This window comes from Oxyura jamaicensis, chromosome 7 (assembly GCF_011077185.1).
Source record: "Oxyura jamaicensis isolate SHBP4307 breed ruddy duck chromosome 7, BPBGC_Ojam_1.0, whole genome shotgun sequence".
Lineage (NCBI taxonomy): Eukaryota > Metazoa > Chordata > Aves > Anseriformes > Anatidae > Oxyura > Oxyura jamaicensis.
This window is the reverse complement of record NC_048899.1, coordinates 24453851-24480520: the sequence shown is the minus strand read 5'-3', so window position 1 is coordinate 24480520 and position 26670 is coordinate 24453851. Positions and strand designations below refer to the sequence as shown.

The 26670-nt window shown below is 37.8% G+C and overlaps 1 protein-coding gene across 5 annotated transcripts in view; it reads right to left on the bottom strand.

The window, feature by feature from the left end:
• MYLK (myosin light chain kinase) overlaps nucleotides 1–26670 on the bottom strand; it is a 205100-nt gene that overhangs the window by 69258 nt on the left and 109172 nt on the right. For all 5 annotated transcript variants that reach the window (XM_035330846.1, XM_035330847.1, XM_035330845.1 and 2 more), the window contains 5 exons: nucleotides 16712–16849; nucleotides 15799–15996; nucleotides 14496–14742; nucleotides 6408–6488; nucleotides 5143–6047 (listed from right to left, as the gene is read on the bottom strand). In XM_035330846.1, coding sequence (XP_035186737.1) covers nucleotides 5143–6047; nucleotides 6408–6488; nucleotides 14496–14742; nucleotides 15799–15996; nucleotides 16712–16849 — 1569 coding nt within the window. The remainder of the gene's footprint in view (nucleotides 1–5142; nucleotides 6048–6407; nucleotides 6489–14495; nucleotides 14743–15798; nucleotides 15997–16711; nucleotides 16850–26670) is intronic.

Sequence of the window (26670 nt, the reverse complement as noted above, 5' to 3'; positions counted from 1 at the left end):
CTACTTTCAGCAGTACACAGTATTGTGTTAATTACACACCAAACTCTTGCTGAAAGTTAATTAAAACAAAATAAATCAAAAAAGTCATGGCAGATCCTAGTTAGAATGACATAAATATGAACAACTGATAGGAAGACGGGAGTTATAGTAAGTCACAAGAAAGCTGTTAAGGCTTTACTGCTAACAGGATTACCATCTCTTCAGGCTGCCAAGACACAGAAAAAAAAAATCTGTGTCTTACACAAAGCAATACAAACTAGGCATTTTCTAACCTACATTGTTGCTGCCACTCAAGGCTGTATTAAGTAGTTCCTCCTCAATCTATAAGTAGTTCCTTTTTAATCTATGTAGTCACACAGTACTAAATCTAGCCCCAAAAAGCATAACAAGGTGGCTTAACAAAATGGCAAATTTGCCAATTTGTTCTTATATTCATTGTTCATCTCAGTTGTCCAGTCCAGCATGAATGCCAGCTTCCAAATACCTTTCACTGGTGTCTTTTAGAATAGTTTTTGTAACCATGCAAAAATTTTCTATCTGTTTTTTTCTATCCAAGAGTAAGTTACATTAGGACACTAGCACAGGCCAGTACTCTGCCAAGTACTATACAAATCTAAAACAAAATGGTTCCTGCTCCACAGAGTTCACCGTGTGAGGAAGTTTGTTCTACTCAGTCCTTATATGTCTAACTCCACTGTAATGTCTGCTACAGCCTTCTTAAAACCTTTTTGTTTTCAAATAAAAAGCCCCCCATAACTTTAAACAAAAGAGCATTCTCTCACATTGAAAGCAATTGCCTCTTAACCACACACCATCTAACCTGCCCATATATACGCATGAAGCTTTAAGTTATGAATATGCTCTTTTCTGTTTGTCTCACAATTTATTTTGAGATTTCACAGGCAAAAAAATAAAATTAAAAAAAATCACCCAAAACCAAGTTAGTACCTTCTCCCATGAAGAGGACAAACAACTCTGACAAGTGTTTAAAAGAAGAAAAATAAAAACAAACCCTTAATAAAATCCTATCGGTTGTAAAAGAAAAATGGTGTAAGAGCTCACTTTGTCATAAAAATGATACTCTAAGCAACAAATCACACATGCCAATCAACCTACAGAATACGATGTGGGGAATTATTAAGAGAAATGGGGAAACAAGTACCAATGTTAATGATTTGGAAGAGAAATAAATCAGTATTAATAATTGAAATGGAAAATGTAAGAAATGAGATTGTTCTTAGACATGTTGTGAATGTAACATTCAGTATAATGCTGCCTAGATTCTGACTTCTAATTGCTAATTTAAATGTTAACCAAAAAATATTGAGTACATTGCAAACCCTAGATTAAATACTACACAAATACCACATAGCGTGCCTGAATATGAAACTCTTTTGGAGCAGGATGTATTTTGTCATTCCCTGAAGACCTTAAAAATCAATGATTATTCCATCTGGTGTTTTAATCTGGGCTTCTGATGGCAAAGATTTGGGGCTAATATCCCCCCTTCTCTTGCCCTGTAGTGGCTAACCTGCTTTGCACAGTCAATGCAGTGTCAGCCTTTTCAAACACAGAGGAGAGATGAATAGAAGTTGTTTTTAACAGGTAAGGGGACTTAGGATCAGCTAGGAAAAATATGCCAGGGAAAGTTGCTTTCTGTGGGTAAGTATGTAAAAGGAGAATTTAGCTTGCCTATCCAGTGAACTTGTTACGCACAAATATGTTTTGAAGTCTGTCCTTGGACAAATATGCTACTTGTTTTATCAAGTGGGTGTGTTTCTGAAACAAGATCTCATGTATTTATATAGACGACATATTTGACACCAACAAATCACTAAACCACTACTTCTTCTGGCTTTCTGGTGATGACAGAGAGGGTTAATTTCATTTCCAAAACACAAATACATGGCATTCTGCCAAGGTTCATGTGTTACTTATATTGAACAGTTTGTGGGCCACTGGTCCACAACTAAGATGGGCTTGTATTATAATAAGGAAATAGAGATCTCTTGCTCTAGACAGAAGATTTTCCAGTATCCAGCTGACTAAGCATAATAAGCCATTCTTTGTCTGTGAGATAACTCTGGAAAATGTACGCATAGCATTGTCAATATATGAGCCAGTAGTCACCATGAAACTTCATGGCAGCACAGAGCCAGGTGAAATATCTAGGAACACACACAGTCCCATTTTCATTGTGGATTTTGGTGTTGAACACAAGAGGAGTAAGATCATACTGAATAAATAAAAAATGACTGCACGATTTAAGCCCAGTAATGTGAGCTAGGTCCATTTGCTCTGAACTTCTCTCCTTCCCCGAGACTCAGCCTTCTTTCAGCTGAGATGACTGTAGGGGATTATCTGCAGAGCCCATTAAACGCTGCTCCAAGGTTGGCCAGAGGCACTTTTGCTGAAGGATATGATGCCTGTGGACCTGACCAAGCTGCCTTTGCAGTGTTCTGGGCAAAACACAGGAAGTGGGATTTTGGCACTGGGCTGCTGAGCACTGCATCCAGTTTTATTGTTGCTCTCTATGTTTAAAGCTACCCCAAACACTTTGTGAGACTAACCCATATGAAGAATTTCTCTATCAAGAAATATTTCTCAATACTCATTGTGAACTTGTTATTTCTCAGTTCTAGTCTGTAGCTGTAATTATTCCTTCTTCTCTCTTGGTTACTTCAACTATTTACATGTTCCTTGTTAAGGGAAAACAGAAAATCAACTTCTGAGAAAACTGGAAATTACTTTAATAATCATGCATATGCAGTTAACTTCTTAACAGCTGTCATGAAAACATCTCGGAGCAGAAGAGCAGCAATGTGTCCTTCTCCAGGTGTCAAAGCTAGCAGGTGCTGGCTGAAAAAAACTAAACTGACCATAGTGCAATGCATCTCTTCAGTGTACCAGAAGGTATGTAATAAGGTTAATAAAAAATACCTGTAACCTTCTTTCTGTTTCTTTCCATTAAAGGAGAAAACCGCTGCATTTGTACTGTATGCATATGTAGTATTTCTTTCTAAGAGCCTCTGCAAATATGTGCAAAAGACATCGTAACTTCTAAGTACAGGCAATACTGATTACCTAAGCAAGATAATAGTGCAATAATGCAGGTAAAACTCAAACATAAGGACAGTTACTTCACTCCCTGAAAAAAAAACATCTTGAAACAATGGATTCTTCATCCAGTGATGACCTTCACTCTTTACCTCAGTGGAAAGCACTGCTGCACTGGGATATCCTGACAAAATGCCAGCTCTGTGCCATGATCCAGGAGTGTCACCCAGTCCAGGCAAACTGCGTGGGACATGTCACATAACCCTTCTCAGGCAGGTGGCAGAGCATGTATGTACATCAGTATCTCTTCACTATACTCCAGTACAATGAATCCAACTCTACTGGATTTTCACAGAATGGTAGAGGATGGGAGGGACCTCTGGATGTCTTCTGGTCCAACCCCCTGCTCAAGCAGAGCAACCTAGAACAGGTTGCTCAGCACCACGACCAGACAGCTTTTGAACACCTCCAAGGAAGGAAACTCTACAACCTCTTTGGGCAGTCACAGTACCATTTTATAAAGCAATTATGAGCGATGGGATTGTTAACAGTTAATTACTCAGCTTCTTTTAGTCCAGAAAAGAGCTTTCTGCAGCACCACTTCACTGAAGCTTCGGCACTATAGGAGGCTCCCCCATAGCTCAGAACTTGATTATTTCTGTCTAATAGAGATGCTCTCTATCTAGCATACTTTGAGAGGACATGTGAAACTTTGAGGTGTATAATTTCTTTTCACTCTGTGCAACTGCAAGAAAACTAATGAAACCTTGCTATATGGGCTTCTTTCACTGTAATGTTTATTAAACTGCAGTTTTCTACCTTCTGATCCCATCAGTCCTTTTCACAAGGATGGCATTTCCTCCAGTCAACTTTTTCTCATGTACATGACAGTTATCCAGACACAGTGCACCTGCTATCGTTTCCCTCTCTCCATCTGCTTACACTGTTATCCCCTTAATATAGTACTCAGGTAATTTTCTTTTCCTGTCTGAAGAAAACGATGCTTTAAAGAATCCTCATGCTTCAGTGCTTGGATCACTGTTTAAGAATTCACAGGTTGTGGTGAACCATCATGTGTGTTCATTTGATTTTCATGTAATAACATGCTCTAGATTAAATGAAGCATGATTCAGAATTAAGAATGTGAACCCCTCTATATTTAAAAAAAAAAAAAAAAAAAAGTTCACATGCATAGTACGAATCATAGCTTGACAATCGTAAGACAATGTCATTCTCCCTATAATTCCTTCAGTGTTTTATGAAATTAATATGAAATATGGAAGACTGTCTGTATTATCAGTTATCCTTCCTATTTTTTTCCCAAGGCAAATATATTTTATCTAAATACAATATTAATATTATTTCATACAAACCCAATATAGTGAATTTTGATTACTCAGAATATGGAATATAAAGAAAAAACACTCAATTTGACAACAGTAAATGTTCTCTTTGAGGACTTTTACTAAACTCTATGCTATTTTGAAATTAGTTAAAAGTCATCATGCTATGGGTGGACAAGTACTTCAGTGTCTGTAAGGACAACAGAAACATCTGTGGGAGGACACTAACTACACTAGAAATCAATTATGAATTCTGATCTTAAACATATAATTTAAACTTGTAGTAATTTCCTTCTATAACAATAACCCTCTTTGCTTCTGTGTTTTTTTAATGCAATAAAAAACCTGAAATACTAAACATATAAAAGAATTAAATCAGAATTTGTAAACCAGCAATAATATTATTCTGTTTTCCATGTTCTAAATTCTTAAAGTTCAGCTTAAATAAACGTCATGTACCAGCTCCTTAAACAGCATCAGCAATGTAAACAGAATTTAAAAACGCAAGTTCAACTTTATAAAAATTACATCTGCAGGCTGTTAAAGGAGAATCTACAAGAAATGTCAAACATACTGTTCCTTGTGTACTCCACTGAAATAACAGGAAAGTTGCATCTGGAATCAGTTACTGGCACAGGACTTAAATAAAGTATTGCATTACCTTTAACAAACTTAATATTATTTATCAAGAGTCAGATATAACAGTGTGTCACTCAGCTGGCTTGTAATTCAAGTGATTTACCTTCTTGGGAGATGACAATGGACTTTGATGATTTGATGGTTTTGCTGTCCAGAGTCCAGGTGACAGCTGCAGGGGGATCTGAGGAAATCCGACATTGTAAGACCAATTTTTCACCATCTACTACTTTAGCATCCTGAAGCTTCTCTGTAAAAGAGGGTGCTGTTCCTTTGCTTGGTGTTGGCTTGCTTGGTGGTGGTTTGCTTGCTGCTGGTTTGTTTTCAGCTTTTTTCCCAATTATTCCACCATCCACCACGGCGCACCCATGTTCACAGTTCCTGTCGTTCTTTTCTTCTTTTTTCACTGCTGGTTTGGCAACAGGGGCTTCAGAATTGGGGGTGGCATTCTGGGCTTCAGAATTGGTGCGGGCATTTGGTGCTGGGGTGCCAGCATTGCCATTCTCTGCAGGTGGCTTCTTCTTTGCACCCAGCACAGATCTGAAATCTGTGACAGCTGGTTTAGGAGGTGGCACCTTCTCTGGCAATGGGGTTTTTGGGGTGCCCTTCTTGGCCAGCACAGAGCGGAAGTCCACCTGTTGAGGAGCATGAACTTTCCTTTCCTCTTCTGACAAGGTCTTGGGCTTGACCTGCCGCTGCAGGTTTGCTCGGAAGTCCATTTGCTCGGCTGGGATTTCTTTCAGTTCCTCCTCAGAAAAACTTTTGGTGCTGACTTTCTTGCCTAAAATATCACGGAAATCAAGCTGCTCAGCTTCCTGCTGCCTCAGGCTCTCCTCTGTATGTTCCCGAGTTTCCACTCGCCTCTTCAGCACACCCCGGACGTCTTCCTGCTCTTCCTCAGCTGCTCTGGTTTCACTGCTGCTCTTTCTGAAGCCACTTGTTCTACCAAATGTTAGTGTACCATGATCTCCACCATCTCTTCGCTCTCCAGAGCTGGCTGATTCCCTCCCACTATGATCCGAAAAAGAAAAGAAAGAGACAGCCAGGAAAGGGGCTGGTTTAAAAATGTCAGGGAACAATCTCAGAGCAGGAACAAAATGTGTTTATAGAAGGGGAGGTTGATTAGAGGAGCACACTCCATTAGTTTATTGCATCAATGATGACTTCAGGATCCATATAAGGGCACAAACAAAAAAAGATCTTCTCTACTCTGGCTTGGTACAATGTGCTTAGTCTGTATGATGAAAACAATTTGTTGGGTCACATTTGGGGATTAGATTGAACAGCAGCCAGCCTGGGTCTGTAAGGGCAGGGAATTAACGGAGCAAAAAATAGAACCCACCCATGCAAGTCCCTGGGAAAAATACTCACTCTCTGAGCATTTCTGCTCTGGAAGCTGAACTCTCTCGCAGCATCAGAGACACCTGGCAGCTGCATTCTCCAACTTGGTTCCTGAAATGTTTAAGTGAAATCAGAAAAGCAGAGGTTTCTCCCTCCAAGACTGTAACTTACCTGAGCTAAGTGACTGGGTATTGCACTAAAAGAGCTCAAAAACAGGGCAGCATTGTGGTGGTTGACTGAGTGGAGCTGGTCCCCTTATACTTGGAGCCAAGCTATCTCAAATAGCTTTTCCTGATTTGTGACTGTCTACACTGGGAACAACACACTCCACGAACAAAAATCAAAGCAATTTACAGAATGAAACAGCTGCAAACAAACAAGCTAAAGGAAAACAAATACAAAAGCTGGAAAATTGAGGCAGAGGAAGGGGCTATTTTGCAAAGTTGAAAATCTTTCCAACTCTGCCTACTGTTTATTTATTCAAGCCCAAGCTCTTAAGTTTCCTAATGTTAAGATATTAAAAGCAGGGTCTCATTTCCTTCCCTCCCCCACAGCCCAACCAATCAGCAAATCCCATCTACATGGATTGCTCCAGCCTGTGCATGTTTATATTAAAAAACATAAAAGTGTCACCATATATGGTGCTGAGTACTTATTCTTCCTTTTGCAGAGGAATACCATGGATGCCTTCTGAAAAGGGCTCCCATTAAAGAATTCATCAAAGCGCTCCCCCCACCCCCACCGCACACTGCCTCCCACAGATATATATCATTCTTCTAGCCCCAAACAGCTCTTCTCCACTTAACACAGAAGATGCCAAATACAAAATTTAACTCCCCAAGGCAGCAGCTCTGTTATTGTTGCCACTGCTTCCCTGAAATACTATTAAAACACACACAGACTTACTCCTTTGTATTGATTAAGGACTGGAGATATTTTCCAATAATGAGAACACTTTTGTTCTTCCCAATACAAGCTAACAAGTGGACTGCAAACTCCTAGATGATTTCTCTTTTTACACAAAAATATTTTTTTGGTACTGAAAACATTTCTTGGACATAGCAAAAGGCATGTGAACTGGTGAGGAGGAAGGAAAGAGAGGCAGTTTTTCCTAACTCTGATCACCTTTCAAAAGACTCTTGCTAGATAAGAGCACCTTTAAGCCTATTGTGCCCTGAAGTTTATAACATGGACTTGGGAGTGCCTTTCTGTTAATTTACCATAAACATATTGACTGCCTTGTTTTTAAATAGCCCAGAGAAATGAATTCCTAGATATGGTTCTGTTTGGGTGACTAACCTATAATTTGACCCATGTGCAACTTGCAATGGGGTCTCACAGTATGCAAGGGTATTAACATAAACACAGCAAAAAGTTATACTTTTATAATAGCACTTAGTGCCATCACCTTTTCAGATGGATTTCCCTTGCTTTAGATAATTAAACAATGGGTCAGCACAGTGTGAAAATCAAGCCTTTATAACCAAGAAGAAACTGCGGAGGTTGACCAAAGTTACTGGACTGCAAAGTTAAGGACTTGCTGGTAGGAATACACCTTATTTGACCTTAAGACTTTAACAACAAGAAGTCATAGAAATACTTCCAACATTTCGTACCCCCAAAAATGCAGACTATGTACACTAGAAACTGTTAGTGATGGCAATCCATTTGAACAGCCCTCAAAGCTGTAACCCTAATTTCCCTCAATACAAAAGGCTAGGACATCCAAGAATCAAACAGAAACTGTCCAAATGGCAAGACAGGAGCCAAGTCAGTGCAGGGAGCATTTAAGTCAGTTCTATGCTGGAGATCTGCCATTCTTACTTCCTCTTATATTTGACCTCCATTTGGAGGCAAAATAAACAGAAAGAAGTGCATGTGTCACTTCCTCCCAACATACTGATTGGCATTGAATGATGGCAAAATACCAATGTTGTCTTCAAACAATGCCCAAATTAATTTCAAAATGCCGCCTTTTGTAGATATTGAAACTCATGATTTTTTTTTTTTTCCTTAACCCATATTCTCAGAAGCTTTTAAGATGAGTGGAAGCACTCTGAAACTGCTTAAGTAATGCTGGGCTGTTAACAGGATACTCATCTACCCTAAGATACCTCCCATAAGTCTCCTAGAGCCCAACTACTCTCTCTTAAGGACTTAAAAGCAATCCAAAGCTGACAAAGGAGAAGAGACCACGCAAGCTGAAGTACAGATATTTCATAGCATTCATCAAATAGGGAGGCTCCTGTCATGACTGTATGGCAAAAATATTTGCTCACAAGAATTATCTCACCAGTGGGAGAGGTTAAGTAAAAGAGACAGCACTCTCCCAAGGGAGGAATCTAGGGGTACTGAAGTGACCCTGACCACTGTGAAGAATAATGGCATTTCTGCAGGACCCACTTCTGCAGTGCACCTTTCCCTCTGCAAAGTCTTCACATGTGCAAAGAAGCAAATAAGGAAGGCAAAGTAGACCTTTCTAGACTAAGCTATTTTTTCACAGGGTTTGGAAAATAAAGGAGGGAGCAAGAAGGCAGGAGAGCATTTTGTTCTCTCTATTTTTAAAACCTTGGGAAACACATACAAATTCTGGCAACAGTAGAAGTACCTAGATGGACAAATGATTCACAAGGTAGTTTTTTGATCTTAGTTAAGGTTTCTGATTCAAGTGAATGGCTGAAAACTAGACCACTGGATGCAAACCTTGAGTCTGCCTCTTATTCATCATGTCCCTGTTCAAAAGCATAACTTTCTCAGGTCAAATCCTGCTTCCCAATGAAATCAGAGGGAGTTTAGTTACTGGCATTAGGAGAAGGGACAACATAATTTTGTCTTCTGAATTCAGTTACAGAGTCCAAAAAAGTGAAGTTACTAACATTGACCCACCTTTAAGACCACAAGATGGAAAAAGTGAACCAAGCCAAGAAAAATTAAGGGGGACTGGATGATTTAGATGCTAAATTCAATCAAGAATAATTCTGGAAACTTTGTAAATATTTATGCAATTTCAGAATCTAGGCAAGGCAAGATACATAGGGACAGTTAGAAAAAAAATAGGGCTTTGTGATACACATGCACTACTGCAAGACTTTCAGGTCTCTGCTGTTTTGAGTCTTGGCAATAACAACATTCTGCATCATGAGGTTCTCTGTGTTAGGATTTTATCAACAAAACCCTGGCCAAAGACAAATCTCAGTGGCTCTGTTACTGTGGAATAAAATGTAAGACATAAATAAAAGTTATGCTTAGTAGTTATGTTACAAAGATTTGTCTGAAAGTGTTGAATTTTGCAGGATTGTTCTGTATAATGCCCATGCACAGGATTTAACTTTAAAATGTCAAGGAATAAAACAAACAAACAACAAAACAAAACAAAACAAAAAAATAAAGCCTCAGCTGCATGGCCTGAAGCAATCTTAAAAATAGCTCTGTCTCCTATTGTGGGATCAGTTTTCCCTGGAACGGCTTTTATGTTCAAAGTATCTTGAAATACTAGTTTCTTGGCAGAATCTACTCAAATATTTCCACTGAACCTTAGATGGGACTTACTGTCTCTGTGTCCCTAGAAGTCACTCTCCAGAGGAAGAGAAAAAAAAGGTATGCACTGTTAATTACAGCGTGAGGACACACTGAAAATTCCTACTGACCTATAAAGTGTGAAACAAGTATTGCAAAGTAAATTACATTTTTTGAGAATGAACAGAGAATAGTAAATAAGTTGATCCCTAGCTACAGCTGGTGCTTTCAGGTAACTGTAATGCCTCAGTATGAGGTTTTGCAATACTTTTGTGAGTTAGTTAAAAAGGTAGAAAGCCCAAAAAGAAACAAACAAACAAAAAAGCTCAATGAAACTTTCACCCCAAAGAACACAACTAATCTACTGGGTCACCAATTTAGCTGACATAATGCAGACTAGATCTACTGACTTCAAAGAGGATCCACTGACTTACCTCATTTTAGGGCTTGGCAAAAATGCTTTTTTTTTTTTTTTTAAACATATGAAAGACTAGTCATTTTATTTGCATTTTAGGGTATTGAGAAAGAGAACGGAATGGGAATAGGTCATGGTTTCTTTTTCTAAAAATAGACAATATGTTGATAGCAAGGTTTGTAAATGGTATTTTACACAAAGACAGAGCCATATTTACTGTGGTGCAATGGAATGTAATCTGATAACTGCTTTTTATATAACCTAAAATGCAGAGTGTTTGAGGTACCAGTGATGTATAAGAAGAATGTTTACCTCTGATTTTATTCACATTATCAAAATCTCTAAATAAGGTTAATTAACATTAACCAAGCTTTTATGGAAGGTGATAGATGGGGAGAAGAGAAATACTCAGCTCCTGAGAAGACAAAGGTTAACAAGACAGATGCTTTGTTTAAGGAACTGCAGGAGGATTTCTGAAATCTCTAGTGTTGCCTGTGCTGTTATGAAGATGAAGGTTTTGTTCAACAACCTCAGACTCAGTCCAGTACTCCCATTTTCTTTGCTTATCTTTGTACTTGCAATGTATACACTGACTGAAAGAACATGGGAAAAACACACTGGGACAAAAGGGTACACATGCTAGCATCATTAGAAGGATGCAGTGGACAGGAGGAGAAAAAGACTTCTGTGGTTTTCGGCATAAAAATTGATTGCTATTTCCCATTTCAATTGTGATGGTTTCATGGAGACTCTGACCAATTTCTTGTCCTTCAACTGTATGGCAGGCATTTGGCAGGCTGACATGTTCAAATTTCAATAAATAAAACAAAGCTGGGCATGAATCTTTTTATTATTATTATTATTATTATTTTTTATTTTTTTTTAATACAACGCCATTTCTGGAGGCCTGAGCAATAACAGGCTCAATGGAACATTATTAAGACAGTTAAAATGAAAAATGGAAGTGTATAGGAATAAGAGGTCTGTGTAGGTTTAAAACAAGGACCAGGAGCAGCTAAAATGACAACCCTCTTGGAAGTCAGACTTAGTAGTTTGCTATACAGCAAAAGACAAAGCAAGAACATATCCTAAATGATGCTGAGGGAGGGAAAGAGAGAAAGCCAACCAGTAGTCACTGATGGATCACATTGGGATAATGCTGGGCCACGCACCCTTGTCAGTTCACTCTGATGAAAAAAGAATGAACTAGGAAAATCCCTTATTCCACCTGACATTTAGAAACCAGAGTTTTAGTTTGTGAGAAGCCAACACAAAAGATGTGGAGATACTAGGACAGCACTTAGGGCTTAAGAATAATGGAGAAAACAAATTGAAAAACAATTAACACTCGGATGAAACTATGCCCAGACTAAGTAAGGGAGCTGGAGAAGGAATGACTCCCTGAAAGTAGCTATGCAACAAATTTCTAAAATTAATACATGAAAAGGAGCTGCACATTTCATTTGAAGAGAAAATGATTATGTTTTAAAATAGCCCACTGTGTATTGTTAACTTCTGCATAAATTCTTCTCTGAATTGACTTGTGGTTTCTTGGTTATTCCACATTTTTAATGGACTTTGTAGTTTTTGAGAGAAAGACACTAAATGCAGCTCTCCTACTCTCAGGTACTGTTAAGACTGCTCCTGAATATATAAACAATTCTCAATCAAGTATTCAAGACAAATGCAAGCAGTTCAACAGCTATTTAGGCAAGATTATTCACTGCTGAAAATTATTTTAGCTCTGCTGCAAACATGAAGTTATACAGCTGACATTTGGCTCCTGGAATATTCCTGAGGCAGTTACTTCTCTGTTATTCATAAGCAATAAACAATTGCCTAAAAGCATGTGGTTTTCTGTTCCCTGAACAGTAGCAGAATTTTTACAAATGAGTGCAAGGTAAAAAGAGGTATCAGCAGTCCCCTGGCTCGATTTCAAACACAGCTTTAGTCATTGTGGATTAGAAAAAGACAACAAGAATGCACTGATCTTTGTGGGATCCCCAGCTATTTGTCTCATAAAGTGATTAAGGAATAACTGAAACTAGTATGTAATCAGCTGTGTTTTCTTCTAGCTGCTGCTTTACTTCTTCCCACCCCCCAAAAAATTCTCCTCCAATAATTTTATGAAATAATTTCTTATCTAAGCATACTGCCTGTTCTGTTTTATAGGCATAACATTCTCTCCACTATGACAAGTGACTTCATTGATGAATTTGGCCAGGGTGATCATCAGCTACACTGAATCATTGTCAACCTTGTTCAAGACAGCCACATCAAAGTCCTACACTAAGCCTTCCTGGCACTTCTTTGTTCATCCCTTTCTTTTTCCTCCTTCCATCCATGACGTTTTGCTGAAATATCTCATCCTCTTTCAGTTCAAGTGAAACCACCAACACACATACAAGTAGAAGGTAGCAATGCTCACAGCTTGGCTTGCTCTCTCCTGTTAGCAAGGTTAGCAACCTTAAAGCAATTGAACCACCATTTCTAGTCCTGCCAGTGTTAATTCCATACTGAGTATTAGAAACACTACTGATCTCCAAAGCAACTTTTCTTAGATGCAAGGATGTATGTAGACATAACCTTCACAAATCAGTATTGTGCATGCCCTTGACCACCTTTGCTTATTGTGAACAAGCCAATTCTTCTGTAACGAGTCAGTTCACAAGTTATTGCAAATAGTAGAAAGGGTCTAAATCTACTGAAGAGTGTATTTGCAAAATGGTCGTGTTGCATATGGCTCTACCTACATAAGTGTTAGTAATAAGACTTGAAATTAAAACAGCTACAATTTTCTAAAGCTCCCCATTCTGGTGAAGTGATTACCTTCTCCAACTAGCAATACCAAAATATACAGAGGCAAGTTTGTGGCTGTCTGTAGTAGCTTATGGAAACATACCTTAGGACTAGATATGCATGCAGTAACATGTCCATCATTGTGACAATAACTTTATTCCATTTCTGACATGGGTTGGAAAATAAACAATAATTATACAAATTTAAACTCATTGTTTATGAGCTGAATGGGTTAAATATATTACCCCTCCCTTAGGTTAGGAAGATGACAGAAAATAAAAATAAAACAACTCAGTTTTCGAATTTCATATTAGTCTGAAGGATATGAAGCAAAGGTAACTTTTTTATAGCTAAAAAAAAAAAAAAAAAAAAAAAGAACAAAACAGGCAAGTGCAGGTGATGAGGAACTGCAATGGAATGGTAATGTTTTGTGATATTGGGTGGTATCTGGCTAAACTGTCTACTGGACAAGCCAGCCAGGCCTAAAAAAGTAGCATGTGGAGCAGAGCAGATAATTCTCTTCCAGGGTTATAGATTCAATTGTCCATGATGGTCAGATAATTTTTAATATAAAAGGTCACAAATATTAATCAAGTAAGGCAATATATCTATGCACAATAAATAGCAGAGAATGATAACATCATTTTAAAGTTGTACATTTGGTTTTCTAAAACCTCACAGGAAATACATTATTAAGTTCAACCGTCACCAGTAGAAGTGGAAAAACATTACAGCACCTTCTAGAAAGAAAGCAGTAGCAAATGTGATGTTTGATTTAAAGGACAGCTATTTTACCAGAAAAATAAATAAATAAAATACATTTAAAAACAACTCTTCCAAGTTTTGTAGGACTGGCAAGATTCTGAAAACATTAAGGTGCCTTGCTTCAAAGATATGATAGAAAAAGGAGACTGCAGTTTCTGTATAAAATTCAAACATTTCCAAAATGGCAGGGGAGCACTTTCTCCTCTTAAATGTATGGACCATATAATCTTGTGGAATGGCCCTTCCTGCTCAGGCTGTTTCACGGAAAGCAGACATCCTTAAAAATATCCAGAGAAATGCTAAAAATGATAAAAAAGAACTCCAAAATCAAGATGCTGTTTGTGTTTTCCCTTGCTAGAAACCCAAATCACTTCCCATACTGGTGCTACAAAGCTTTATTTTTCAAGATCCCCAAAGAAACTGCATACTGTTTTGTCCTTCTCTCTTGTGTTTCCTCTTGTAGTTTGATTAGATCTTTTCATCCCTCTAAAATATTTAGTTCCTCTAGTGCTCTACTGTTTTGTGCAGATAGAAGTGAATACTCTTGTTCAGGTGGGAACTTCAGCTTGATGGTAAATATAACTAATTGGTCCAATGGAATAAACTTTTCACAGCAAACATACCTGAGCTGAATTTCATATTGCCCTGCATGACGAGACTGCACATTCCTCAAAATCAGTGTGAAGATATCTTCATTTTGCAGGATTTCACACCCTTTTCCTGGCAATATTTCTTGCCCATCTTTAAACCAGTGAACGGTGGGGAAAGGATCTCCAGCAATAGCACAGGATATAAGCACATTTTGCCCAGGAGCTGCCGTCACTGATCTTGGTTTGCTAATGAACCAGGGCTGAATACCATCCTGAGGTTCTGCAGTTTACAAACAGAATTTACAATCAGGAGAAAATGCCAAGCTTGAAATTAATTTAAGGTGAAACAAAAAAAAGAAAAACAAAGTTGTTTTGAACATACAGGGTGTAAGTTTTTAAACTGAAAATAAACCAGGCTTTAATTTTGGAAGTCACTTGTATTAGTACTAAAATTAATCATTTACTTGGCACTTTACTGGCTCAATCCAAACTTGTATTAAGGGCAAAACAAAAGGACTTTAAAGTTGCCCTAAAAGGAATCTTGAACATTTGTCTGTAGAGAATGCGGGTAGGAATAGCTACAAGGGCAACTAACATTACCCTGACTGCTGTTTAGTTCAGAGATCATGTAATAAATCATTGCATAAAATTGCATTTAAGATATAACACTGACTCTGAGGCTAGACCTCAGGAAAGGTCTGAATTCAGAGCAGACAATGACAACAGACTACAGACCCACCCCTCAAGGCACAGCTCGCTGAAATCCTGGGGTTAAGATCCTTTATTTTAAAAATAATGAAAGATTCCTATGAAAAGTAGTGAATACCCAAATCAAGGTAAGTTTGGAGGTGTTTACTGTGGGATTTACATCATACATGGAGATTCAAAGCCAAATTTTCTGCATGCAGTTCTCAAATTGCAGACATCATGTGTTACTTGCCCGCTAATGTTAAAATACCTGGCTCCTAGACAGCTTTTCCAAATAGTCAGTGCTTTAATTAGAAAGAAAAACATCATTAAATGGTTTACATTAAGTCCATAGCTAAGTAAGCCTCATAATTATAATCTGAAGCTGCATTTAGCAGAAGTTTTGCACTGTCCCTAGGAATAGGACTCAGGAATGCATTTTTGAAATAGTAACATAATGTTCCAGAGTGAAATCATTTTTTTAAAGTTGCTTCTGCTCAATATCCTTTTTAATTCAGATGAGGAGACTGAAAACTAGTATCCTTCACAACAGACCTTATAAACACTCATCTACTTTAAATAGACACTCCTGCAGCACATTAGAATTATTTCCTTTTTGCATTTCCTAAGGTGGAGAAGAACATTATACCTTGTACCGTCAATGTAGCCTGCGTTTGAGTTTCTCCTAATTCATTCCAGGCTTCACAGGTGTATTTGCCTGTGTCTTCAGGAAATACTTCCTGGATGTACAGACTGTACTCATTGCCTTTCTTCTCAAAATGGAAATCTTCTGTCTCCTGGATTTCTTTCCCATTGTGCAGCCAGATAATTTCAGGAGGTGGGTTAGCTGAAAAATTGCAAAGAACAAAAATTAGAGACATACACAAAACAAAACAAAACAACAACAACAAAAAACCACAAACCAACCAACCAAAATAACAAACAAACAAAAAACCACATTCTAATTAAGAAAATGACCAAGTTTGGCTGTTGTCTGCCACCTGTCTGCAATGGCATCTTCAAAACTTTCAGGAATTTCACTCACCTTACTGATGCTGTGCAATGTAGAACAGTTCTAAGTCTGTCTTTTAGAGTTAAAATGCAAATGAATAACGGAAGCATGTATACAATAGGGAGGGGAAATAATTTCTAGTTACCACTAAGGTAGCTGTCAAGGGTTTCTATTACCAAAGTTCATACCAGGACTGCTCTCTTCTGCAGCGCTAATCCTACCCCAGCTGACAGTAATTCAGTCTTGCCCTGTTCAAAACAAAGGCTATTACAAGTCCTCTGAGATTTAGTTTTAGTTCATCAGGACTTGATAATGACCTGACGATTATTCCAGTAAAGAAACACTTAAACAAGTCCGAACATATTAACACCGAACAATGTTCATGCACCCTGAAGAACAGACCAGACCATCCTAGTTTTCACTTTTTAAAAACTAGTTCCTTGAAATATTATTTTCAAATACAAAGACATTCTGCTAGAAGAAGAGGAGAATGGCAAAAAGTGCAGCAGGACGGAAGATGTTTATATAATACTGTTCTATGTCTACGTACCTGATACCTCCACAGTCATTATCACTTGACTTCCATCCATTACCTTGAGGTCAGTCAGGCCTTTAAGGAAGATGGGTGCAAAAGTCTTGTTTAACTTGACAGCCTGTGCACTTTCTGCCTTCTTACTGCTCTTCTTTTCTGTGAAGTCAAGAAGAGAAAAAAAGTGATCTCTTATGTGAATTTTCATTACAAGCTTTCATGTTAGGTTCAGACTCGTTTGAAGTGAGTGGTCTCGTTTCTGTTCTCACAAGGCAACATCACTGAAGCCACTCCAATACAGCTGTTTTCTCTGCCAGTACTCCAAGCAGGAAGACAGGAAATCAGAACGGAACTGTCTTTCCTGCAGAGACCTTCCTAAGTCATTATTAACACATATGATTGAATATCACGAAGAAGTTTGCAGTCAGTTCCCAGGTACATGCTCAGGTACAAAAAGAAAAAATAACAAAGAACAATAACTTGTAAACAACAAATCAATACCTTTAACCAGTGTTAAATTCACATAAAAATCTTAAAATAAGTTGCTGCTACTCTCATTCAGTAGTTAAAAATTTAAACTCACACGAATATAGGACTTACCACTTTATGAAACTAGAAACCAGTTAGTCTGTTTTATGGTCAATGCCAGATGGATTTGAGAACAGTCAAAAAGTTTACTATACTCTTGTGTTACACTTAGCCAACTGATTGATGATGGGAAAGTCTGAAACCTGAAGTTACCAACACACAGCATAAAACAAATAGTTGGATTGGGGCTTTTTTCTTTTTCTTTAGGCTATATAATCCAGTGACTAGTGCTGGAGTTAACTTAGTGACTCTTAAAAATAAAATCTAGCTGTGATACATTTCCAGTACCTGCAATGTTTTTCTCCACCTTGTATTAAGAGACAGTGATGCGAGGTCACTTAACTGAGTCCTATATGGTACACTAGACCAGGAAAGATACTTCTGCTCTAAAAACCTGAGCTAAGACACTTCTGGAGACGAAGTAGTGATCATGACCAAATGTAGGAAGTCATAAATATTTATCGGTCACTTGGATACACTTTTTGTTTTGTTTAGCTTGAGTTCAGACTTCTTACGTCTTACCTCTAAAATGCCAACCCGAGTTTCTGTCCATACATGAAAATAACTTCATTTTGCTTATTTCTACCCTCAACATTTTCAAAGGTATATCAAGATCATCCAAAACAGTATTACAGTAACATAAAGTGCCAGACCAGAAAAAAAAGCAGATATTCCTACAATAAGAATAAGCTGAAAGCACCTAACTGATCAAGTCCACTGAACTTCCTGGAGGCCAAAAGTTAAGCTTCTCCCAGGGCTATTTGAGCTCTATGTAAATTTGGAAGCTGCCTGGAGAGGAAGTTTTTCCTCTTCTCTAGCAAAGGTTTTTCTAGCCAAAATCTTGTCCTGCTGGCTTACGTTGATCTTTTCCTGGCACTGAGCAGAAAGACATTGATGCATGTGAGAATGGAAATATGGGACCTGACTGAGACTCACTCAGAGCTCAGTGTTATGGACTTTGTAGTCTGAAAAGTTTGATTTTAAACTATGTTCATCAGTGTTAGTGCATCCTATAGTACCTGCTTGTGGGTACTGATACTGTACAGAAAACACATGTGAAGTTGGGTCAAACCCAGCTGCGCTAATTAACCATCACGGTTCACCATTTTCCTAGGTTTTGTACTGTTTACTCAGGGAAACTGTTACTTACAACTACTGGACTAAGCAATATTAGCACATATTACTTCACTACTCCAATGCATTGCAGAAAATCCCTTTGTACCTTAAACAGAAACAGACCTGTTAGGGGAAGTAGAAATCCATATAAAGTGAAAAAGAGATGGCAGTCTTATTTCATTATAAATTTCAGGGGAAACTGAATATAATTACACAGAGGAACATTATGATTGATTATTAAGTCTGAAATATTGAAAACCTGAGGATCACCTCAGGGACAGAAACAAAGGCAACTTTGTGTATTGTAACCTTTCTGAAGACATTCCTACCGTTGTAAACATGTACACTGTTTGATTTAGTCCAGTCCTTTAAGTACTACATGATTTCTTGATACCTGTTACAGATCAGGAATAAAAACGGTTCCCTTTCTATTGCTGATGTTCTTTGGAGCATTGGAACAGTGAAGGCATTTCTTCAGCAACAGATATGAAGTCTTCTGCATCTAAAAGCTCAAAAGTGTCGAAGCAGTTATAAATTACACCCAAGTCAGAATCATATGGGAAATTAGATGCTTGGTCATGGCTAAGGCAACCTGTATTCCTTTTCAAATATTTGGCATCCAGGGCAGAATAAATACATGACTAAAAAGACCGACTCCATGGCAACTTGAACAGGCTTTCTTCAAAAGCATTCTACCCCTACCTTTTATTTTATTTTATTTTATTTTATTTATTTATTTATTTATTTTTTTTAAATGGGACATCTGATTTTATGCTACTGTTGTTCAATACTATATGTGGGTCTGTAGCCTATGTTTATTCTAACTAATCATTTAGGTAGAATATCACCAAAATTGTCTATTTTTTCACCTGGTAACAACAATTAAAATTATTTTTTAATTCTAGTCCCTAAACACTATTTGTTCATTAAGAAAGCATAGGGGCTCATTTCATGTAACAATTCTTCCTTAAGATCTGATATTGTAGACTTCTAGATTTAGGAAAAAAACAACTACAAAACAAACAAGCAATACAAACCAACTGATTTATTGACAAATTTAGATTCTAGCAGATGTTTTACACAAAACACCAGGGTTAGTTTTAATAAGTTATTTAGTTTTGTTTAGTCTTAGTCTAAAATCGCTGCATTTTCTCAGATGCAATCACGCAAAGGGCAAATTACAAGGTCTGAATCTTAACTATTTTCAAATTCTGAGGCTTGTAAATGCTTTTAGCTGTTAATTTATTACATAGCAGCATGCAATGACTCAGTGCTCCTCCGACAAAGGCTTTAACATTTCACAGTTTTACCATAAGGTAGCAGTGGTGTACATTTTCACAGCTTATGTTAATGTACCTAAGATTTTCTTAAATTTTACAGATCATTTGGAAAAAGAGAAATCAATTTGATTTTGGAGGGTACTTGGGAAAAGAGAGACACTACTCATTCACTGAGCTGCAGACAACATTCATCTAGCTGCAGAGTCTAAAGCAGGAGGAAGAGAAAGAGGAAAGCACAGATACTCCTCCAAGCTCAGGTACTGCTAGCCACTATGTTTCTGACTGAAAAAAACAACAACAACAACAACAACAAAACACAAAACCAAAAAAGAGCACATCCTCTTTAACAACACCATGGGGGTATTTTTGCAGCCAAAACTGCAGACAATAAAAATATGTCACACATGGCACAAAAAACAAAACAAAAAAAAACAGAACCTAAAGAAAATAGTCTGACATTGGCATTGAGGGCATGACTTTGCTATATGCCTACCCACCCTCAAGCTTAATCAAGTGGTTGTGAAATAGAGGAGATCCGATCTCTTCCTATTATGCTAATGCGCTCTAATCACCTACAGCCATTTAACATCTCCCCCACCACTCTTACTTCTTATTGCTTCCAATTAGGAGTAGGTTTACCTTTAAGAACGAAAAGAAGGAACATAAGAGTTAACTCATAGCAATACTGTCATAGGGACTACAAAAATTTCTACCCTGATAGCTAATTGCCTCCCTCCTCTTCCTTTGCCCAGTCAGCTTCTGCAGGGAGTTTACCCTATGCGAATCATGCCAAAGCAATTTGTGAGAAACATCAGAAAGCACTAGATAGCATGGGCTTGATAAAACACAGGTACATTTCAATAACTTTTTTTCAGACTGCGACTAGTTTAGTTTGCAGTAGCTTATAAAAAGTCACAATTTTTAAGCACAACTATTGGTTTCACGCAGGTCAAATCAGGCAAGATAATACAAAAAAATACTGTGATTTTCTCAAAGCTTGATTATAGAGCACTGAATTCGCAAAGGCTCCACTAAAATTATGAGCTCAAGAAGTCTAACAGTGCCTGTGGTCTGGCATAATGCAAAAGCCCAGCTGGGGCAGTGTCTGAAGAGCTGCAGTGTCTTGTCATTTCAACAAGCTTTTGATAAGGCATTACACAAGATGACAGATTTAAAAGCCCACCACAATGATCCCACTTACATGTTTCCTACATTTTTTGCCTTTCCTCAGGTTTTAATATGCATGAATGTTGGAAAACGTCAAGTAATAAGATGCACAGCTCAGTGGGAAACAAATAAGACACTCCACATCTGCCACTCAAAAGAGCTTGGTGCTTAGCCTGGAAGACCAGAAATAGTAAGCAAGGCATTTAAAGACTACCTTATATACCCAGATATGTTTTTCTAAACAGCATGTGTAATATAGGCTTTTCCCACAGTATCGCCTTACCCCTAAGGGTTCATTTTTTAATTAGAAAGACGCTCTAATGAGCATTCGAATCTGTGTTTAAAAAACAACAACAGTGCATTAAATCCACAGAGATTAAGGAGAATTCAGACCCTTCCAGTTATCTTTTCTTTCTTTCTTTTTTTTTTTTTAAAAAAAACAACAACAACAAAAACAACAAAAAGACAGACTCTCAGCATATTTGGAAGGCAATGGTGAAGAGATTCATTGCCTCAGATACAAAACTTTCCATCCATCTCTTACACTGCTCTCATGTGTTTGTGCAATCAATAGTAAATTAATCCCTCTACAGCTACAATATCAGACATCTATTTATTAACCTCTACTAATAGGAATTTAAGGTGAAAAATATGCTTTTCTATTCTTTGTCTTTTCTTAAACCACAATTTCAAAAATACTTTGCTTCAATTTAACCTCCACATAGCTGCAGACAGGAAATTATTGCAAGACTAATATTAATGTTAGCTGTGGGCCCGAGCAAAAATACACTTGAATTTTTAAAAACCTAGACCTAGTGAATCAGAACTTGGTGCTTGAACAGCACTTTAAACATTTATACTGTAGAATGATAAGCAGAGGTGGGTTATTGTGTTGAAGGTGTATACATAAAAGAAAAAGTCAGTAGAATATTTATGCTGCTCTGAAGTTAGCCCACTACAAATCAGTTGTACCATACACATATAACTGCAAGTACTAACTATTTACTTATTAAGGTAAAAGATAAATTTATGTACACAAAAGGAAAAAATGAGTCAATAGCCTCAATACAGCACTTTAATTCCTAGATTTGCTATTGAAGATAGTGTGAAGCAGAAAGTCCAGATAAGGACACAAACTTTAAGATTTCCAAAGACTGAATTTGGGTTCTACCTGTCCTCTAGCTAAAACAGTTAACGTTTTATGGACGTGGTCTGTTCTAAGAAATTTGCTTGCTTGTTTGCCTGCCCAGAGGTACTGAAGACTTACTAATATGAGCTGCAGAATGCTGACATCTCCTGTTGAAATATCAGGACTTCAGCATGCTTTACACTGCACAGAATAACCAAAAAGTAGAGGTCTGAAGGGATCTCTGGAGACTGTCTAGTCCACCCCCTGCTTGAGCAGGGTCAGCTACAGCCCTGAACATATACACCATCAGTGCAATAACTCAGCTGCAGAGGATCAGGGTTACAACTGGTTACAGGTCAGGGACACGCAAAGAAGAGAAAGTTTTCTGCATTATGTTCAGAACACTGCAAACACGCTGTTTAGTCTTATGAGAGATTTAATTATACTCAAGGAATCTGTTTGCCAGAATCACATGGTTAACTGCCAACTAATGCCTAGCGTGAGCCATGCAAAAGAACTGCCTCAGCAACATTTACCATTTATGGTGTTTAAATATCATTTTGGCTCTGAGGCTAATATGTCAACTGAGCTGAGGGGAATGCTTAACTCAAAGAGCTCTCCATGTGAGCGAGCTCAGAGAGAGAAGCAGCAGATTTCACTAAAATCTTTCAAAGAAAAAGTCAGATTCACACATATGCATACAGCCAGAGCTGTAAAGCAGCCTGGCCAGATGAACTAGACATTTTGAAAAGAGTTTCACCTCTCCAAATATTTTCAGTGTAAATAAATCCAGCTGTTACCAGATCTCAAGTTAACAATGCTATCATCTCAAAAAAATACTGTAATACTGTTATTATTATTATTATTATTTTTTACAAGGCAGAAAATTGATATTAGGACACTCATCTCATTGGTCTCAGGCTTGAAGTGATAGGGTAAAAATATGCTCTGCAAGTTTTCCAAGGATCGCAAACTTGGTTTATACTGGCACAAAAAAAAAAAAAAAGAAAAAAAGAAAAAAAAAAAAAAGAAAAAGAGAGCTCTATACACTTGAGACATGCAGGGACATTTCTCCTTTATTAAAGATCTCAGGTTGGTATGCCATTTTGCAAACTTTGGTCATGAGAACTAGACATCTAATGACCTAGCAGCGTTTTTCATGTATCTAACTCCCAACATCTATTTCTGCAGTTATAATCGGGTTTTATACATGGGAGGAAAGGCTTAAATATCCTTGGGGGATGCTTTGTAGTTACAGACTGGATGCTATGCCCTGCATGCATTACACAGAAATATTATTAACCCCAGACTAACAATGCCTAAGCCTATATTAGCCAGGGTGGTTAGGGATATACAAAGGAAGTTGAGTTCCACTTTATCCAGTCTGGCAATATATTTATTTTACTGCAGCACTGCAGGATAGTCATCCAGCCTCTCCTGCAGCTCTGTGTACATTCTTTCTTCTTCGAGTATTTCCCTCTGTATGGGATGTCACCAGGTCTTCTGCATTTTAACCTCTGCTTTGTCTATTCTGTTGCTTTTGTAGCCCACAGCATTTGAAAGAGATGTAACCCCAGAAATCCTACTATCAAAAGGCTGACAATACCAGTAAGACCCATTATTTGTGAGAAACGTGGTCAAAAATCTCCATTTATTCTGCAGAGGACTACAAAGTAGCCAGCTGGGTTCACTGCAGAGCACTTCACAGTCAGCAGACCAAATCCGCAGCGACAGTCTCACTGGAAGTTTTTGCAGTCAAAGAGCTGTTTGCTTTTGCCTTCAGAACCATCTGCCTTATTAATGACTAACCCTGTTCGTGAGTTATTTACATCAAGTGATGGCTGCTCTTTTGTCACTGCCACAGACAGCAACTCCATGGAAGGCCTGAGAGTGTGTGCATCTACGAAATGCATTTATACAGCAGCTCAGCTTGCCGTCTGCTAATAAATTCCCCAACATTAGCTAGTCCAGTAGAAATTCACTCTGATATCTGCACTAATATAGCATTGCTGCAAATGCAATTATACCAGTCTGACATGGAGAACTGCAGAAAAGGTGATTCGCATATGTGTGATCAATCCAGGTTAGCTCTGTAGTGAAAACGTGCATCCAGCTGAGGCAGAATGTTACCTTTGCACGTCCAGTGTCAATTTCTCTTTGGCCACACAGGTAGAATTTAACTTAACTGCAATGCATATTGAAGTGCTGAGATACCACTTTGATCACTAGAAAAAGCATGGGCTCTGTATGAGCAGGAATGGAATGGAATCACAACAGGAACAACAGTCACATAAAGTGCGAGTGTCCCAGAGGATGGTACTAACAAAGAGTTAAAGCCCCATTAGCCCTTCCCTCCCCAGGTAAATCCACACCAGCAACAGAGCTGTTGTAGTATGGCTTTATTTGTGGTTGGTTGTCTCTTCTTGATGAATTCGTATTGGAAAACAAAACAAAACAGGAAACTAAGACGTTATCCTGAAAAAAAGGCAAAGTGTGTCCATGGAACTGTAGGTCTGAATATTTTATTCAGACCTACAATATATGCAGACCTACAATATATGCAAAATATGCAAAGTCTGAATAAAATGAAGCCATATGGAAACCTCCAATAATATATAGCTACATGAAGTTCTTGCCCTGTGTTCCTTTCCTCTACTTCAAAGGAATGACTTCCTCATTAGGACTTACAAAGTATCCTGTGTTAAAGTGCTTAAACTTTATCACATATTTTTCCAATTTCTAAAATCAAAACCTTATACCTCTAAAAGTATAATTGTTTGACAACATTACATTTTACAAAGAAGAGTGAAAACGGGTGTTAGAGTGGTATATATGCCTAGATAGGTACATTTTGCAACCCAAATATTCATACTACAAATCCTGTTATGCTGCTTCTGTTATGTGGACAGTTCTACCTTTTAAGGCAAGAGAACTGCATAGACTTGCAAAATTATTGAGGACAAAGCAGGACCTGCTAATAGTCAGCGTGGGGCCCTGCGTTTGTAGGGAGAGGTTTGCTGCTAATTCTTCTTGACTCAGTAAGAAATGACATTTTTGTAGTAGGACAAGGATGGGATACTTCTCAATATTATCTCTCCACAACAGTCTAATTTCATGATATCTGCTCACCAAGGTCAGTAGTTGCCTTTGGCTGAGACAGGGCAGAAAGCAAGATGGGTCTAAGCATTTATGCCTAGTGGAAGTGCCCTGCCAACAGCTAGGTTGGACTTGGCACATAGGAAAGAAACCTTACTCTCTTCATGTTTTCATCTGGGAGAAAAGGCTTTGGACAAAAAAATATTATTTTTGCTGTTGTTCTGTTTAGTTTTCCTCCAGAAAATTAGTAGCGCTATGAAAGAAATGAGAATGAAAATGGAATTCCCGAGAGTCTGACTTGTTTGGTTTACTCAGTTTACTCAGAGAAGCTTTGTTTTCAATTTGGGTGTCCATAATAACCTAGAATACTAATACTAGAATCTATACTGTAACCCAGTAAAATGCCTAAAGAACACATTGACAAATTTTTATGACTAAACTATACCTTCAAGAGTTCACTATCTTTACTTGGCCTTATATACTCCAGCTTATGTACTTAAAATTTCCAGATTTATCTGTAGTCACCTAAATCAAACACAAATGTTTCCCTGAGGCAAACCCATCTCCCCTTTTCCTCTTTGGCCTTCCTCTCCCTATAACCCTACTTTTCCCCCTGCATAGCGCTGTTCATAAAGTAATTCTTCATTTTTCCCCTTTATAGTCCCTCTCTCTCTGCACGTACTGAATATCCCTTGCTTATACAATCATAAATACTTTTCCTGGTTGTCCCATTTCCCTAGACTATTGATAATGCTGTTCACAAAAGTTTTCTCATTTATACTCAGCAGAAACAAGCACATCACCCTCCTCTCAAACCAATCTATTTTGTTCACTGAGTCCTCTGATTGAGAGTCATTTTTTAATGATTATTTTCTTGGATACATGACAAAAATCTTATTGGACACTGACGCCCTCTGTTTTTCCCTAACTGTTGGCTATACTCTTCTGTTTATGCAAGGATTTTACTTCTGTAAGTAAAACTTCTATGAGATTTTTGCACTGGAGCATATTTATGCTTATTTGTATATATGTTTTGCATCAGCGAGTAATGCTGGTAATCAAGAGGCTTCTAAAATATTGCCAACAGTTCTGCTACTAAATCCAAGAGGCATAAATAGAAAGGGACAAAACTTCATGCTAACAGAAGTGCAAATTGCCTTAAACAGTGAGAAGAGGAGGCACAGATATATCCTTATAAGCTGTCTTAATGCCCCTAAGATTTTAATTCACAGTTTGGGAAACTGCTTGGTTAAAGATGTATTCCACTTTTTGATTTGTAGTTTAGAGGTAAACATAAAACTTACAGGTGTGCTTCCATTTATATCTCTCACTCTGCCTAAGTATGAGGCACTAGGTATGAAAAGCTTACCTGTTATAACAGGTTGCTTCTAGCACTTGGCCTTTTTACCTGTGATGTTCTTGGGTATATAGGCATTTTTGTTACATAACCAGTCTGCAGACTAAATTTTTCATTGGTGAGTACTCCATATGATGTAGTCATGACTGATCGTAAAAACGTGACTAAAATATATTTGCTCTTTGACATTTGTTTAGCAATATATACAAAAAAAGGACTGATAAATTCAGGTTACTCTAATATGCAT